This window comes from Polypterus senegalus, chromosome 10 (genome assembly GCF_016835505.1).
Source record: "Polypterus senegalus isolate Bchr_013 chromosome 10, ASM1683550v1, whole genome shotgun sequence".
In the NCBI taxonomy this organism is placed as follows: domain Eukaryota; kingdom Metazoa; phylum Chordata; class Cladistia; order Polypteriformes; family Polypteridae; genus Polypterus; species Polypterus senegalus.
Genome location: NC_053163.1, coordinates 33,718,501 through 33,733,150, shown reverse-complemented (window position 1 = coordinate 33,733,150; position 14,650 = coordinate 33,718,501). Strand labels below are relative to the sequence as shown.

General features: G+C 41.9%; 1 protein-coding gene across 1 annotated transcript; it reads right to left on the bottom strand.

The window, feature by feature from the left end:
- Positions 1-5,180: 5,180 nt before the first annotated feature.
- On the bottom strand, positions 5,181-10,211 carry LOC120538155 (cytoglobin-1-like). Its single transcript, XM_039767593.1, has 3 exons — positions 10,117-10,211; positions 8,960-9,176; positions 5,181-5,342 (listed from the first exon to the last, which is right to left on the bottom strand). The coding sequence occupies exons 1-3, from the start codon at positions 10,209-10,211 to the stop codon at positions 5,214-5,216; spliced, it is 441 nt and encodes a 146-aa protein (XP_039623527.1). The 3' UTR covers positions 5,181-5,213.
- Positions 10,212-14,650: the final 4,439 nt, after the last annotated feature.

Genomic DNA, 14,650 nt, shown 5'->3' with positions numbered 1-14,650 from the left:
GTGGTAGGAGGGCAACACGTCTGGCAGTGGTGGATTGGTTATTGTGATTGTTTGAGTATATTTATGAGTATTGTGGAGGAGAGGGTGCTTTGTGCACTGTGGCTTATGAATAAAGTCATATTTTGGACTTTTATCTGGTGTCTGGCATATTGGACAGGGGTTCAAGGGAGCAATACTACCCCCTATCTGTCACAACATACATACATACATACATACTGAGTATACTTTATACATAAAATATATGTTGTCATACCTTGCATAACTCAATAACCTTTATGGCACAATAACAATTCAATACATTTATGGTCACTACAGTATTTGGATTTAATAATGTTCATGTGGGAAAAGGCTGACTCGCATAAATAAGTAGAGCTGAATAATGCAGTCAAGGAGGTAACTCTTGGAAGGACTTCTTATGCTTAATGATTGAGTGACTCACCTGGAGCGATGTTTCGGTGTGTCTGCCTTTGCTTTTGAATTCAGCCGAGTGAAAAATGACGGCTGTCTGATTAACTGCGATTTTAGTTCCCTCTCTTTTCTCTTTCTCAGATCGCTTTTCGGAAGGAAGTCAGTTTCGTAGTTTTTATGAACAGTTCAAAAGTGCCTTTCCACATTTTCCTTCTTTGGAATAGCAATGATAGATTGACAGATCAGACAAACGCACTTCGATTGTGACATTGTGAGAAAAAATCCTCTTCCAATTCCACATCCAGCCCATACTCTCCCCAAAGAATTTTTTTTTAAATCCCTTCTTTAGTCGATATAAATTGGACGGCTAACTAGATCACAGCCAGAGTTTTTGCAGTAGCTTGCGCGTTTGATCGTGGATACGGGATGACCAGTGTGTTAGAAGAAAAGAGATCTCAGACTGGCCACCCTATATGTCAATCAAGTGGCAAATGCCATAGGGAGGATATATGATAGACTAACGTTTAAAAAAATTTTTTTTGAATGCAACGCGATCTACCGGTCAATCGCGATCGACGTCTTGGGCACCCCTGGGTTAGATGTTCTAGAAGTCTGAGACCATACACCCAGTGAAGTGTTCAACTGACAACACCACTCACTCTCTGTCCCCAAATCAGGTGGTAGTACTTCCTACAAGGATACTTTCGATGATGGATTGTATCTGGGAGCGCAGCCTGAAGCGATAAACACATTGTCATTCCTTTTTCACCAAGGTGTTGATGTGCTTGGTTGTCATTTCTTTTTCACCAAGATGTTGATGTGCTTGGACCAGGCCAGGACTGGACCACTGTGATGTGGATATCAAGCTTTCTGAAACTGTCCACTGTCTCCAACTGAATGCTATTAAAACTGAGGGGGGTTGGGGTGGCTGTGCTACTGCTGTTTTCTCTCAATTTCTGCAATCAATTCCTTTGACATTCACTAAAAGGTTGTTGTGTTGATACCACTGTTACAGATTCCACACTTCATCCAGGTAAGCTTGTTTATTGTTGTTAAAAGACCAGGCCCACCACAGGTTTGTCATCAGCAAAAATAATAATGATGTTAGAGTCGTGTGCATATATGCAGTTATAAATATAGAGAGAGGTACAGTAGAGGATTCAGAACCTGGCCCTGTGGAGCATCTGTGTTGAGAATGAGAGATAATAAAGTGTGGCCTTCTACTCAAACCACTTGGGGTTTGTCTTTCAAGACATTTAAAACCCAGCTGCACAGTGAAGTGTTTAGTCACAATTCTCTGGGCTTGCTGATGAGCTTAGAGGGATTTATTGTGTTAAATACTGAACCAAAATCTATAAATAGCATTCTTGCGTAATCTCCATTTTTGTTGTCCAGGTGGGCCGGTACTGTATGTACAATCAAGGTGATGGCATCCCCTCTAGATCTACTGGAGCAATATATGAAGTGTAATGAATCCAGTTGTTTTGGCAGTGAAGTGCTTATGTAATTCTTGACTAGCCTCTCGAAACACTTCATTGCTATAGGCTTTAGTACAGGGTGATCCAGATCGTCTGAATGACTTTGATTTATTTGGGGACAATTCCAGTTTGGCACAAAGATGATTCTTCATGTCGTCAGTTCGCACACTTCTTGATGTTCTGGGAATTTTCAGGTGATTTTCTGTATAATAAACTTAATAAGTTATAGCGTAATGAAAATTGCATAATTAGATCTGGACCACCCTATACAATTTGGATGATCTGAATTTTTCACTATATTGACGTGGGCAAGTACTAATTCATGGTTGCTAGCTGAGTGGCATTCGTAGAGTAAAAGGGAGTGGGTTAAATAAAGAGTGAAAGAATGAGAAGAAAGAAAGGATAAAACAAAGATATTGCTGGTATTGAGAAAGATAAACAAGGAAGACGAATGGGGCAGGATCCAGGCTGCAGTTTAGATTATGGATAGCAAAATGGCGGGCTGGAGGAGCTCTGAAAGGTGGGTTCTTTCTTGGCAGCTGTTGCGCTTTGACGTGGAGTTGTCGAAAGGGAGAGAGTGAAGTGATAAGAGCTAAAAAACAAAAAGGGATGGCATCCAGAGAGGGGGCACAACACCCTAGGAGTTGCAGAGACTGAAGAAGGCGGTAGTTCCGGGTCCACGGATACTGGCTGAAATGGCAGGCCATGTCTATGGAATACCCAAGATTCCGATGAGGACCGGGATAGAGAAGAAGAAAGAGGAACATGTGTGACTTAATGTTTGCTCATTGGATTTTAACCTATTTATTAGAATATGAATTTTAAACACCCTGTTTTTATGGTGCAATTTTATGGATTATTTATTAAATTCTTTAATGCACTGTTTTGCACAATTTGAATGCACTTTAAATTCTGTTTGATATAAACTCATTCTTTTGAGTAGCAAGTCTTGCAGTTGTTTAGTCCTTTGCTTGGGCTCCTCCTTGGTTCTAACTATCACATTGCCAAAGCTGTGGGCATACGGGACATCACAGAGGGACTGTTTAGGAACAAGTGTTACAGGACAAGTGCAGAATTGAACACCATATATAGAAGCAAATTGCCCAACGTATCAGTGCACCAAATGACTGTTTGGCAGCTAACCTGCGCAACTGGGTTTTCCTCCACCTTATGATCTGCACCCTAGGTGAATTACCCTGGGCAAATACCTAATTCGCCTAAATGGTGGCGTGTCTCTTGGTGTGTGCCTTTCTAAATGATGTCCAATCAATTCAGTTTGGCAAAGCTGGACTCTGATCACATTCCAGAAACATCTCAAGAAGGATTAAAGCAAACAGGGTACAACTGACCACAATTTGGAGTGCCACAGCAAAGGGGCTGAGTACCTACTGAAATGAGAGATTTCCGTTTTTATTGTTTTAATAAATTTGCAAACCTTTCTGAAACGTGTTAACACTTTGTCATTATGGGTTTCCTAATCCTAACCCTAAAATGAAGTCAACAGCACAATAAAGTGTGCAGAAAGTGAAGGGATTTGAGATGGAATCCACTACAGAACAGGTTTGCTCTACATCTTTAAGGACAGTGGCAGAGTGTAAGCATTTACTAAGTGTTAAGTGATTAGATTTGGACATGGACGTGGTCTGGTTTATACTTGATGCATCTGCGCTGAGTGCGAGGACCGCGCAGAAAGAATGACGTCAGACCTGGGGGCATGCACCTTCCTCTCCTATTCCAGACTACGCAGCATGGTGGAAGCGGCAACTGTGAATCCAAAAATGGTAAAACTGGATACATGAGAGCCAGAATAATGAATGAAGGGCTGACATAACCGGTCAACAGAACGCAAGGAAGACATGCAAAAACATTTGAAATGCATCTGCTCATTATGTAGGTACCAAGAATGTTACACTTGCCCTTCCTTCACCGCTTTTGGCCTGACTCTCCACCCTCTTCTTTTCTTCCTCATAAAGTCAGTAGTAGCAGGCACAGCTCTTCTTCCATAGTCTCACATACTCTGCTGTGATATTATTAGCTATGTGACAATGACCAAACTCTGTCACTTATTGACTAGGAGAATGTGAATGTGCTGATCCAACGGGCCTCACCAAGTTTTTTGGTTGCTCACCATGCGTACGTCGGCTTCACGAGGTAAGTAAACCAGGCTTTTATCAGTTATCATTTTACAGCGTTAATATTATACAGTATGTAAAACATACTATTTGGGTTGTCTCTTGTATCTCCTCCTTGAGTTTAATTACTTAAACTTACCATTTTTGTGTATTTAAACCTCCTTCTTAGAGAATGATCAGTAGATTCACAAGCCCTCTTTCAGGCAGCATGAAGCATAAGGAGGGACCAGGAAAAGTAAACTTTAATTAGATCTGCATGTGGGCAGCCAGAAGAAAAGGTTAACGCTGCACTTTCATGTAGAACAGCCATTGGTCCACTTTATTATAACATCATAGTTGCCAGTTAGAGGACTCAAAATATCACAGTAAGTCAGCCATTGTTCATGCTCAACTCTTAGCTTTATTCATGCATTAATAGCTTGTCTATATAACTGCACAATTATTGTACATCTAACACAATTTGAGCTTAGACATGTTAACAGTTGAGAGTCTGTGTTACAGTAAACCACCTCAGCCAAAGCTCTACTCACATAGCTCTTGCCAGGAGATCTCCGTGTACAAGGCGTGGAGGTCAGATGTCATTTTTAGGGACTTGTGTGGCCAGCCTAAAACTAAAGCTGCTGCTCAGATCTGGGGCATTAGGCACAGCTTCATGCCAATGGAACCCAATAATGTTCAATCTGCCTTTGGCCAGACGTGCCACCGTGGTGGAAAAGAAGTTTTGAAAATCAATCAGGGATGTCTTACTCTGTGATGTTACTTTGCTGATGAGAGATTTACTAGTGCTATCACATTCTGAAAGCTTAAGGTAAAATAAATAATGGCAGCATATGGATCTTTGGCTGTTTCCTGATCTATTAGCCAGCCCTGTGATTATCAGCGGCCTGAGCTGTGAGAGTTCGTTTTTTAATATTTTTCTGTGCCTAGATAATTGCTTTGATAATATTTGCCGTGTGGCATGACTCGATTTATTATGTACACACAGAAATTTACTGGAGCGCAGTTTGTAAGGAAGCTGGCTGAGGACAGACGTTTCTGCACATAAGCTTTTCTAATTCTGATTGTTTACAACATTAAGGTACAGGTCAGGATAACATGTTAATATTCTGATATTTATATATATGTATAATAGTTTAGATCATTTCATTCCACTTGAAGTCCATGTCTCATAATCGGTGTTTTATGTTTTTGTTTTTTACCAGCCTGACTCCTTGTACACAGAATTGATTTGGCCACACAGAGCACTGGCAACTTTCTCCATTCCTCCACGACCTTCACCTCCAAATTTTTCATCAATGATTGCCAGAATGACGTCGCAGATGACCTGTATAAAAATAAAGTATTGTCAATGGGTAATATAGTAGCATTTGATTATTGCACAATGAGAGCCTGAAAGTATTCTTATTTTTTTCTTTTCAGGGGCTGTGGTCTTACTGTCCTATCTATCCTCTGGCATTGGCGCTGTATGTGTGGCTGAATTTCCATTAAAGATCTGTTGGATTGAATTGTTGCCTTAAATCAACTTGTACACTGCCCTTATCAGGAGTGCCGCAGAGGACTGTACTTTCTATGGTTCTGTTTAGCCTGTATACATCAGACTTCCAATACAACTCGGAGTCCTGCCACGTGCAAAAGTTCGCTGACGACACTGTTATTGTGGGCTGCATCAGGAGTGAGCAGGAGGAGGAGTATAGGAAACTAATCAAGGACTTTGTTAAATGGTGCAACTCAAACCACCTACAACTGAACACCAGCAGAACCACGGAGCTGGTGGTGGATTTTAGGAGGACCAGGCCTCTCATAGACCCCGTCATCATCAGAGGTGACTGTGTGCAGAGGGTGCAGACCTATAAATACTTAGGAGTGCAGCTGGATGATAAATTGGACTGGACTGCCAATACTGATGCTCTGTACAAGAAAGGACAGAACCGACTATACTTCCTCAGAAGGCTGGTGTCCTTCAACATCTGCAGTAAGATGCTACAGATGTTCTATCAGACGGTTGTGACGAGCGCCCTCTTCTACGCGGTGGTGTGCTGGGGAGGCAGCATAAAGAAGAACGACACCTCACACCTGGACAAACTGGTGAGGAAGGCAGGCTCTATTGTAGGCATGGAGCTGGACAGTTTGACATCTGTGGCAGTGCGACGGGCGCTAAGCAGGCTCTTGTCAATCATGGAGAATCCACTGCATCCACTGAACAGGAACATCTCCAGACAGAGGAGCAGCTTCAGCGAATGACTGAGGAGATTGTTCCTCCCCCACACTATGCGACTCTTCAATTCCACCCGGAGGGGTAAACGTTAATATTATACAAAGTTATTGTCTGTTATACCTGCATTTTTATCACTCTTTAATTTAATATTGTTTTTTATCAGTATGCTGCTGGAGTATGTGAATTTCCCCTTGGGATTAATAATCTATCTATCTATCTATCTATCTATCTATCTATCTATCTATCTATCTATCTATCTATCTATCTATCTATCTATCTATCTATCTATCTATCTATCTAGTAGTGACTATTCACTGACTAGACTGTCCCACATGGAGGAAACAAAGGGAAATTGCCTGAAGAAGCTGGGCAAACAGTACAGTGTTCAGAAGTAGACAAAGCTGGCAGAAATTTATATTTGTGCCAAAAACTGGACTCGAGGTGGGAGCGGGGATTTCGGTTTATCGCTTCGTCCTGGGTATGACGTTAATCCACTTCCAGCTCTACAAGCAATTCATTTATACAGCAACAGGATGTGCTCCAGTGTAGCCAGCCTAAGGACCTGAGGCACAGTTGGCCCTCATAAGCTCCTCAGATGTTACAAGCTGAGGCTGCAAGATACAAGACTCTGTGGTGTCTTTACTTGCCATTAGATTATGTCTGCATTACCTCGATCACTCCATAACACCTCAAATGTCTGCCAACCCATTTATTCTCAAGCCTGTTTTGTCATTTTTGGTGTGGGTGGATAGAATACTGCCATTCATATTACAAAATAAAGGAGAACTGGAGACTGTCATGGCAGTATCGAGCTCAAAATTGATGCCAGGTCTGAATAAAACTTCACTGTGTTGCAGGTCACGTGCATACAAACCCAATAGAGAGATGTCAGGCAGTCAAGCTAACATGATTTTGGGAGGAAACCACAGTCCCCATGGGAAAACTCTTGTGAAGAAGGTGCAGAATGCACCCAAGTTCCAAGTGGTGTGCCACCATACAGTCAGTCAGTCAGTCTGTCAGTCATTGTCCAACCCACTATATCCTAACACAGGTCACGGGGGTCTGCTGGAGCCAATCCCAGCCAGCACAGGGTGCAAGGCAGGAAACAAACTCCAGGCAGGACACAAGCCCACCGCAGGGCACACACTAAGGACAATTTGGGATCGCCAATGCACCTAACCTGCATGTCTTTGGACTTTGGGAGGAAACATGCAAACTCCACGCAGGGAGGACCTGGGAAGTGAACCCTGGTCTACTTACTGTGAGGCAGCAGTGCTACCGACTGCGCCACCGTGCCACCCTGCCACCATACATTCCAAACTTAAATGAGAAAAGCAGGTAGATTTATAATGACAGACTGTAACTGCTCTCTGATCATGAACTAACTCTTATGTTTTCTTTGTTTTTTGTAATTCTTTGTTGTATTTGAAGAGGTTTGTTGTTTGTTTATTATATTTATTTAACTTCTGTTAATAGCTCAATTTTCCTCTTGGGTCAAATTATCTATCTATCTATCTATCTATCTATCTATCTATCTATCTATCTATCTATCTATCTATCTATCACGTAGTGTCTTTCACATCTATCTATCTATCTATCTATCTATCTATCTATCTATCTATCTATCTATCTATCTACTTTATAATATAGTGCTGTTCATATCTATCTGTCTGTCTGTCTGTCTACTTGATTGAAAAACACTTGTGGGAGGAACAGGTATTCCTGTTATTTTCTTGTCTGTCTTATGTCCTTACTCATATCATCAAAAATATTAAACGTTTTGCAAATATTCTTGTTACTAGTTGTGAAGAAGAAACAGTTATTTCTCTAAACAAATATGAAAGTCACTGCATGAATTATTAGTTGTGGAAATAAAAGTACATAAGGTAAATAACTTCCCATTGACTCAAAGCTCAGTTAAGCCCATTCAAAAATGAACGTGTGTATCGTCGAGATTCAATTCACAAAAAATAAACATATATCAATCATTTATTCATTTTTGAAATACTTCATCTATTTCAGGATCATGGGAACTGGACCCTGGTGCAAGGAAGGAATGGCCCTTGGAGATTATATCTGTCCACTGCAGGGCACACTCACTCACTCCCTCTCTCACGCTTGTCAATTCAGAATTGCCAATTAATCTATCACGTATGTCTTTGGAAAATGGAGAGGGCATGCACACATATGTGAAGGGAAGAGGAAGGGCTCTAACTCCACAGAGACCACCTCTGTTATGGTACTTGGACCTAGGAGCTGTGACAGTAAAGCTAACCACTGTGCTGCTTCCATGTTTATATATCATACTCCATAATAATATTCAGCAAACTAATTCAGGGCTTGCAGGAGGCTGAAGCCTGTCCTTGCTGCATTGGTTGCAAGATAGGAATGAACACTAGGTGGGGCATCAGACCATTGCAGTGCCCACTTGTGCACACACCCACCCACACTCACTCACTTACGGCCAATCTAAAGTCACCACACACATACACATTCTTAGATGTGGAAGATGTATTCAAATTGAACACTGTCAATGTCTAGACTTGCGATTTCAACCCAGGATGCGAAATCTTATCACTATCTGTGGTATCACCGTGCTTTAATATAATATGAAAACATGTTTGTTTGACTTTCTTCATCATATGTCACCTTCTGCTGTTTGACTGCCAGAGATAATCATTTTTTATCAGTGCGCAAGTTTGATTTTTTTGTCTAAAGCTCCTTACCCGGAAGTTTTTGGGGTCCACCTTGAGCTGAGTTGCATGTTTTTTAGCAAGTGGGGTGACCACCCCATTGAAGCCATCGGCGCTGTCCAAGTGCTGGATCATGTCATTTAATGCTGTTAGTACAACCTTTCCATGGGCTCTGACCTGAGCTGACCCCTCATCCAGCCCACCAAAATGGCTAAAGTAGGACTTGGTCTCTGGGTGGTCTGAGAACATCCTATGGAAGCAAAGTAAATTGATGAGAGAAAAAAAAATGCTGCTCATTAGCCTCTGCTAAGCTGTATGTGCATAACTATTCAGCAATAAAGAAGGAGAGGATTTTTTGAAGCCATAACAGAGTTGCATCCCTGTATAACAGTGAATATACGAACATTGTATTTATCCATCCATCCTTCCATTATCCAACGCTCTATATCCTAACTACAGGGTCACGGGGGTCTGCTGGAGCCAATCCCAGCCAACACAGGGCACAACGCAGGAAAAAAACCATGGGCAGGGCGTCAGCCCACCGCACGGCAACATTGTATTTATTTAAAAGAATAAAAACTATTCTTTAAAGATTCTTGGCTCAGAGGTTTTGCAGATAACTTGTCAACTTATATTGACTAATCAGGTAGATTAAATGGTTGATTATCTTCATGCGTTTACACATTACAGTTTACAAATATAATTATTAATAAGTAATAAGTAGTGTGTATTTATAGAGTACAGTGTATATGTGCTTTTGCGTGGACATGTCTGTAATGCTCTGGTTTAATTTTTGCTTGTAAATTCTAAGGTTGAGGGACGTTTCAAGTTAAGTTTGTTCTACTCATTAATCATGGCGCCAGAGAGTGGCAGCATGTTGCATGTTGATTAACACATGCAAGTAAGAATTACACTGGACTCTGTACACATGGCAATAACTTCTCTATAAATGTGTCCAGTGCACTGAGCTTGTCCACTGTTTGTGAAGTGCAGCATATACAAATAAATCACACAAATCTGAAAACTTCTAATGCTGTGAAAGGAATAACAGCATTTAAAGTGCAGTGACAAGCTGCCTGCTGCTGGCAAAAATGCATTAGACGTCCTTTCTCATTGGCCTCAGTCTGCCCTTCTAACTCTTATCTCTCTACCCATAATTAACCATTCCTGGGGTATCAGTCTTTCCTTACCTTGCTAACACTGCACCACCATTGTCCTCTGGGCTGGCAAAGATTTTTGACCAGACGCCACGGGCAGCAGCAATATCACCAGCAGGTACAGCCATGGTTGTAGTGAAGAAGTTGCAGCAGAGCTTTCTGAAGCTGTTTCCTGGAGGCTTTGGAGATCTTGTTTTTGGAGCTCCAAACCTACTGGTATTTATACTTCCAGAATGGCCTTGGGTGGGCAGAGGCAAATGTCTTAATGCTGGCTTAACAATCGGTTTAAGGAGGGGGTGATGATGCTAATTACTTGGGTATAATCTGCTCATTATTTGAAAAGCGCATACTTGGTTCAAAGTCGAATGAAGTCAGCTGACAGACTGCTTTAACTACTTACTTGCTGTGCAAAAAGAGTAAAAATGTGACCCGAAAAAAGAAGTCTAATATCCTTTCTATCAACATTCATAAAGCTATGACATATTGTACCATTCCGAGACAACATCTACTGGTCACTGGACTAAAATTCATGGTTTGTACTATTAAAAGATTTAAAAACATGCTGTAGCCCGGAAGTGAAGGAGACATCTTCATTGAGCTTTCTTGCAATCAGTTGTAGTCTTCAAGCGGTGGCGAATGACATGAGGTGTAAACGTCTGCTCCTTTCTCATGGTAACCGGCCTTATTTGCTTTTATGATTGCTGTGGATGTGCCAGTCTATTACAGGGTACCTTCGCTCCTGCTGGGAGAGTTTAGAGACAGCGGTTAACATGATACACACACTACATCTTTGGGATGTGGGAGTGCAAACTGAGTACCTTACCTAAAAGAGATGTGGACTGTAGTGAGACTGAGGTTCACACTGGCCTGTGGTGTCACTGACATCTAAATGCAGGACAATGGTTTGTGTTTATGACTCATTTGCTTTTTTCATACTTTCTTTGTACGCTGTTAGAAGCTGAATATTCAGTAAGGTCCAAATGAAAGGCAAATGTGTCTTGTATGGTAACTCTTGCCATTTAGAGCTTTTGGAGCGTAAGTGGTTTGAAAACTTTTGCAAGCAGTGTTTTTTTGAGTTTTTAATTTTTTAGAAATATTAGGGGGCTTTGCCCCCTGCTTGCTTCGCTCACCAACCCCCCTGGCCTTTGCTATGTGCCAGCCACTTTGCGTCTCTGCCACTCGCATTGTGAAGAGGGGGGCTGAACGCACCCCAAGGAGATGTGGTTGCTCCTCCAAAACCCCCTCTTAAATTGTAAAACAATGGGAAACTAATATATTTTTTTTTACCTCCTCTTTGCTCCATCAGCTGCTGGCTTGCTGCTGGCTTGCTGCTGGCTTGCTGCTGCTGCTGCTGCCATGCCGTATGATCTGCATCTCGCGTGGCGCTTCAAACATTTAAAAGCCTGTACAGCTGCTGTCTCACTGCCTTGTCTCTCTTCTCCCCCAGACATCCTCTGCTCCTGTTGGGGGTCCCGCTCCCGAGGTGTGCCCCTATGAAGAAGAAGATTTTCTGTTCTTTTAATTGAGAGATAGAACTGTCTCCTCCGACTACACACGGAGCTCGATTCACTCCTAAAAAAGACTTATGTTTGTTTAAAGTGTTTGAATAACATTTCTGTCTCTAAATTCTCCTGTTTATCTGTGCAACTCTGTGACCCAGGTGTGACAGCATATGTGGATTTCACTTTCACCAAACAACAGATCTTTTAATTCTTGCGGAAACGCCTCTTCATTGGGAAGAAACACTACTTTTCCCTGATGGCAACACGAATTAGACGATCTACAAGTCTCCAACTTGAAGTTTAAATCTGAACAATATATTCGATCTCTTTTCGCTGTTCCATTATTTCACAGAGTAATAATTTCCATTTGTTTGTGCTAATGCGATCTTTACTGTAATTTCTTTGAGACTTTCGAATTTTAATACTTTTCATTATGTCTAACCTGCTCTACATGTGTATCGTGCCAACGTTTTTGAATTCTTTATGATGTTCTACATTGTCATCTACTCTTTGACTTTTATTTCCGGCCCCGGGCGTGGTTAAATCTCATGGCACAAAGTCTTGTCTTGCGGGACGTGAGAGTATCTCTCAAAAAGTCACATCTCGTCCAAGGATTTTTTTATTATGTTTGAGAGGTCATTTTGACAAATTACTTTCTTTGGCTTTACAAGTACAGTAAACTGTTGGAACACTTAGGTTGTCACTTTTTGGAGGAATATCTGTATGCATTGTCACACATGTGCATGGGAGGCAGCTAAAGGGCTTGAATTCCATGCCAGACCAAGGGGTGGCGGAGTGCACTAACTCTTTCTCTCACTTCTCTGTAGACCAGTTATGGGAAATCCCACCTGGTCCTGATGACATCATTACCATTTCTGGGCCCACTGATGACGCCCCTTCCGGGGCTTACTGATTATGTTGCTTTTGGATCCAGCCCCTCTGATGATGTCACTTCCTCCATTGTTTTATTTTTCTCACCTACCGGTCTGGGGCACCCCTATGTTTAGCCAAGGGTTCTGCCTTGGTGGGGAGGAGAGCACTGTCCTCCGAGAGAGCATGATAAGCCCCTTTTGCCTACCCCATCTGGACCAGCTCAATCCTTTGAGCCCCTCTCACACACTCCCCGTGTTTCTTTGTTTGCCCCTTTATGTGTACTGGGAGCAGAGCCTGCACTGGGTCTTTCCGAACGAACTCCCAACCCGGAAACTCAGCCATGGTTCTTCCCCACCTGAATATTCGTCAGGTCCTGCTCCTGGTTCTTCTGGGAGTCCACCATCCTGCTGACTACGCCAGTTGTCAGAATCACGACAAAAGAGCCACAAAAAGGTTTGGGGCAGCCACATGTATATTATTCCTGGCTGCAAAATGGATATTGATAGTGTACAAATGTGTACAGACTGGGGTCCACAACAGAACTGATTTGACAGCACAAAGATGGTGGCTTTAAAGCAGAGCGGAGGAAGTGACATCATTAGTGGGGCTGGAATCGGAAGTGATGTCATCAGTGGGTCCGGAAATGGAAGTGACGTCATTGGGGCCATGTGGGATTTCCCATAACTGGTCTGCAGAGAAGTTAGTACACGCCACCACCCCCTAGTCTGGCATGGAATTACCCTCATTCAGGCCCTTTAGCTGCCTCCCATGCGTACGTGTGTGTCAGCATCTTTTGAAATCCAAAGAAAGGCAATGACTTTCAAGGGGATTGAATACTTTTGCAAGACACTGTATAAGATGGTAAAAAAAGTTTCAAATTCTATTAATCCAGTTCCAAAGCCTGTCTATTACAGGGTACCCTCACTCCTACTGGGGGAGTTTAGAGCCAGTGGTTAACGTGACACACACGTCACATCTTTGGAATGTGGGAATGAAAACCGAGTACCCTAAAACACACTTGAACTGTATTGAGATTGAGATTGATGTTGAGACTGGCCTGGCAATATCGGGTGCAAGGCCATCAGCATTCCAAGATGGAGTGCTAGTCCTTTTCCAGGACCACCTATACTAGTATTTACACAGATCCAATTTAGAATTGCCCATCAACCTAACATGCTAACCAATAACAGGAGACTGATTAGATTTTATTGAGTTGGCCTAGCAATCTCTTAATTCATTTTTACATTCTCAAATCTGTTTGATCCGAATCAGGGACACAGCCTTCGGAACATCAGGCGCACTTCCTGGAATCGCATAAAAAGAGCTTCCTGCCACTACTTGAGGGGCCAGAGTCGAGAGGGAGAGAATGATGCTTGCTGAAGGAGGAGCGGAGGTAGAAGGACAGAGAAGAAAGAAGAAAAGTGTGCTTTTATTGTACTTGGGTACTGTGCTGCAGGTGGGAAACAAAAAGAAAGCGTTTCCCACGCTTTAATAAAAAGCCTTGTGTGTTACTGGACTTGTACCTGTGTCTGTTGTGTCAGGTGTTTGGGATGCTGGAGTGCCCCCTGGTGGCAACAATGTATATTTTTTACGTGACGAAAAAAATAATTAATTTTGAATTTGAAAATGATGTATTCCACTGCAAGGCAGATCACGTGCGATCATAGATGCTGAGAAGAGAAAGAAAATGTAAAATACTTACATGAATAATACTAACAAGAAGCACTGCTATCATTACATTTAAATGTATCAGAGAAAACAGAAATGACAAATTTACATTGTAAATAATATTAAATGCAAATATTAATTTGTTATATCTGTTTATTCAGATGTTAGGACTGCAAGGAGCTTGAGCTTAATGTTGGCAGCATCATAACATTAAGTGCAAGATAGACAAACTGCAATGTATTCAATATGTTGCTCATGGAGAACTTAGTTGATTTGAAAGGGGAGGTAAAGTGTCACAGCGGTCACCACTGCTGCCCGATGATGGCATTGTCTCAGACTGAGTGGAGTTTGAATAGTTCCATGTCTTTGTGGGTTTTCCTCTGACATCCCTGGGTCATTGGCTACTCCAAACTATATAAAGTATATAGAAAAACTATATAGTATATATAGAAAGTATTCACCCCTTGGAAGTTTTCCCATTTTATTGTTGTACAACATTAAACCACAGTGGATTTCATTTGACT

Excerpts from the sequence above, each read along its gene's own strand:
- LOC120538155 (XM_039767593.1), bottom strand. The coding sequence starts at position 10,211 with ATGGCTGTACCTGCTGGTGATATTGCTGCTGCCCGTGGCGTCTGGTCA. Across the intron at positions 9,177-10,116 it reads GGTGGTGCAGTGTTAGCAAG|GATGTTCTCAGACCACCCAG; the intron begins GTAAGGAAAGAC and ends TTGCTTCCATAG. Across the intron at positions 5,343-8,959 it reads TGGACCCCAAAAACTTCCGG|GTCATCTGCGACGTCATTCT; the intron begins GTAAGGAGCTTT and ends ATTTTTATACAG.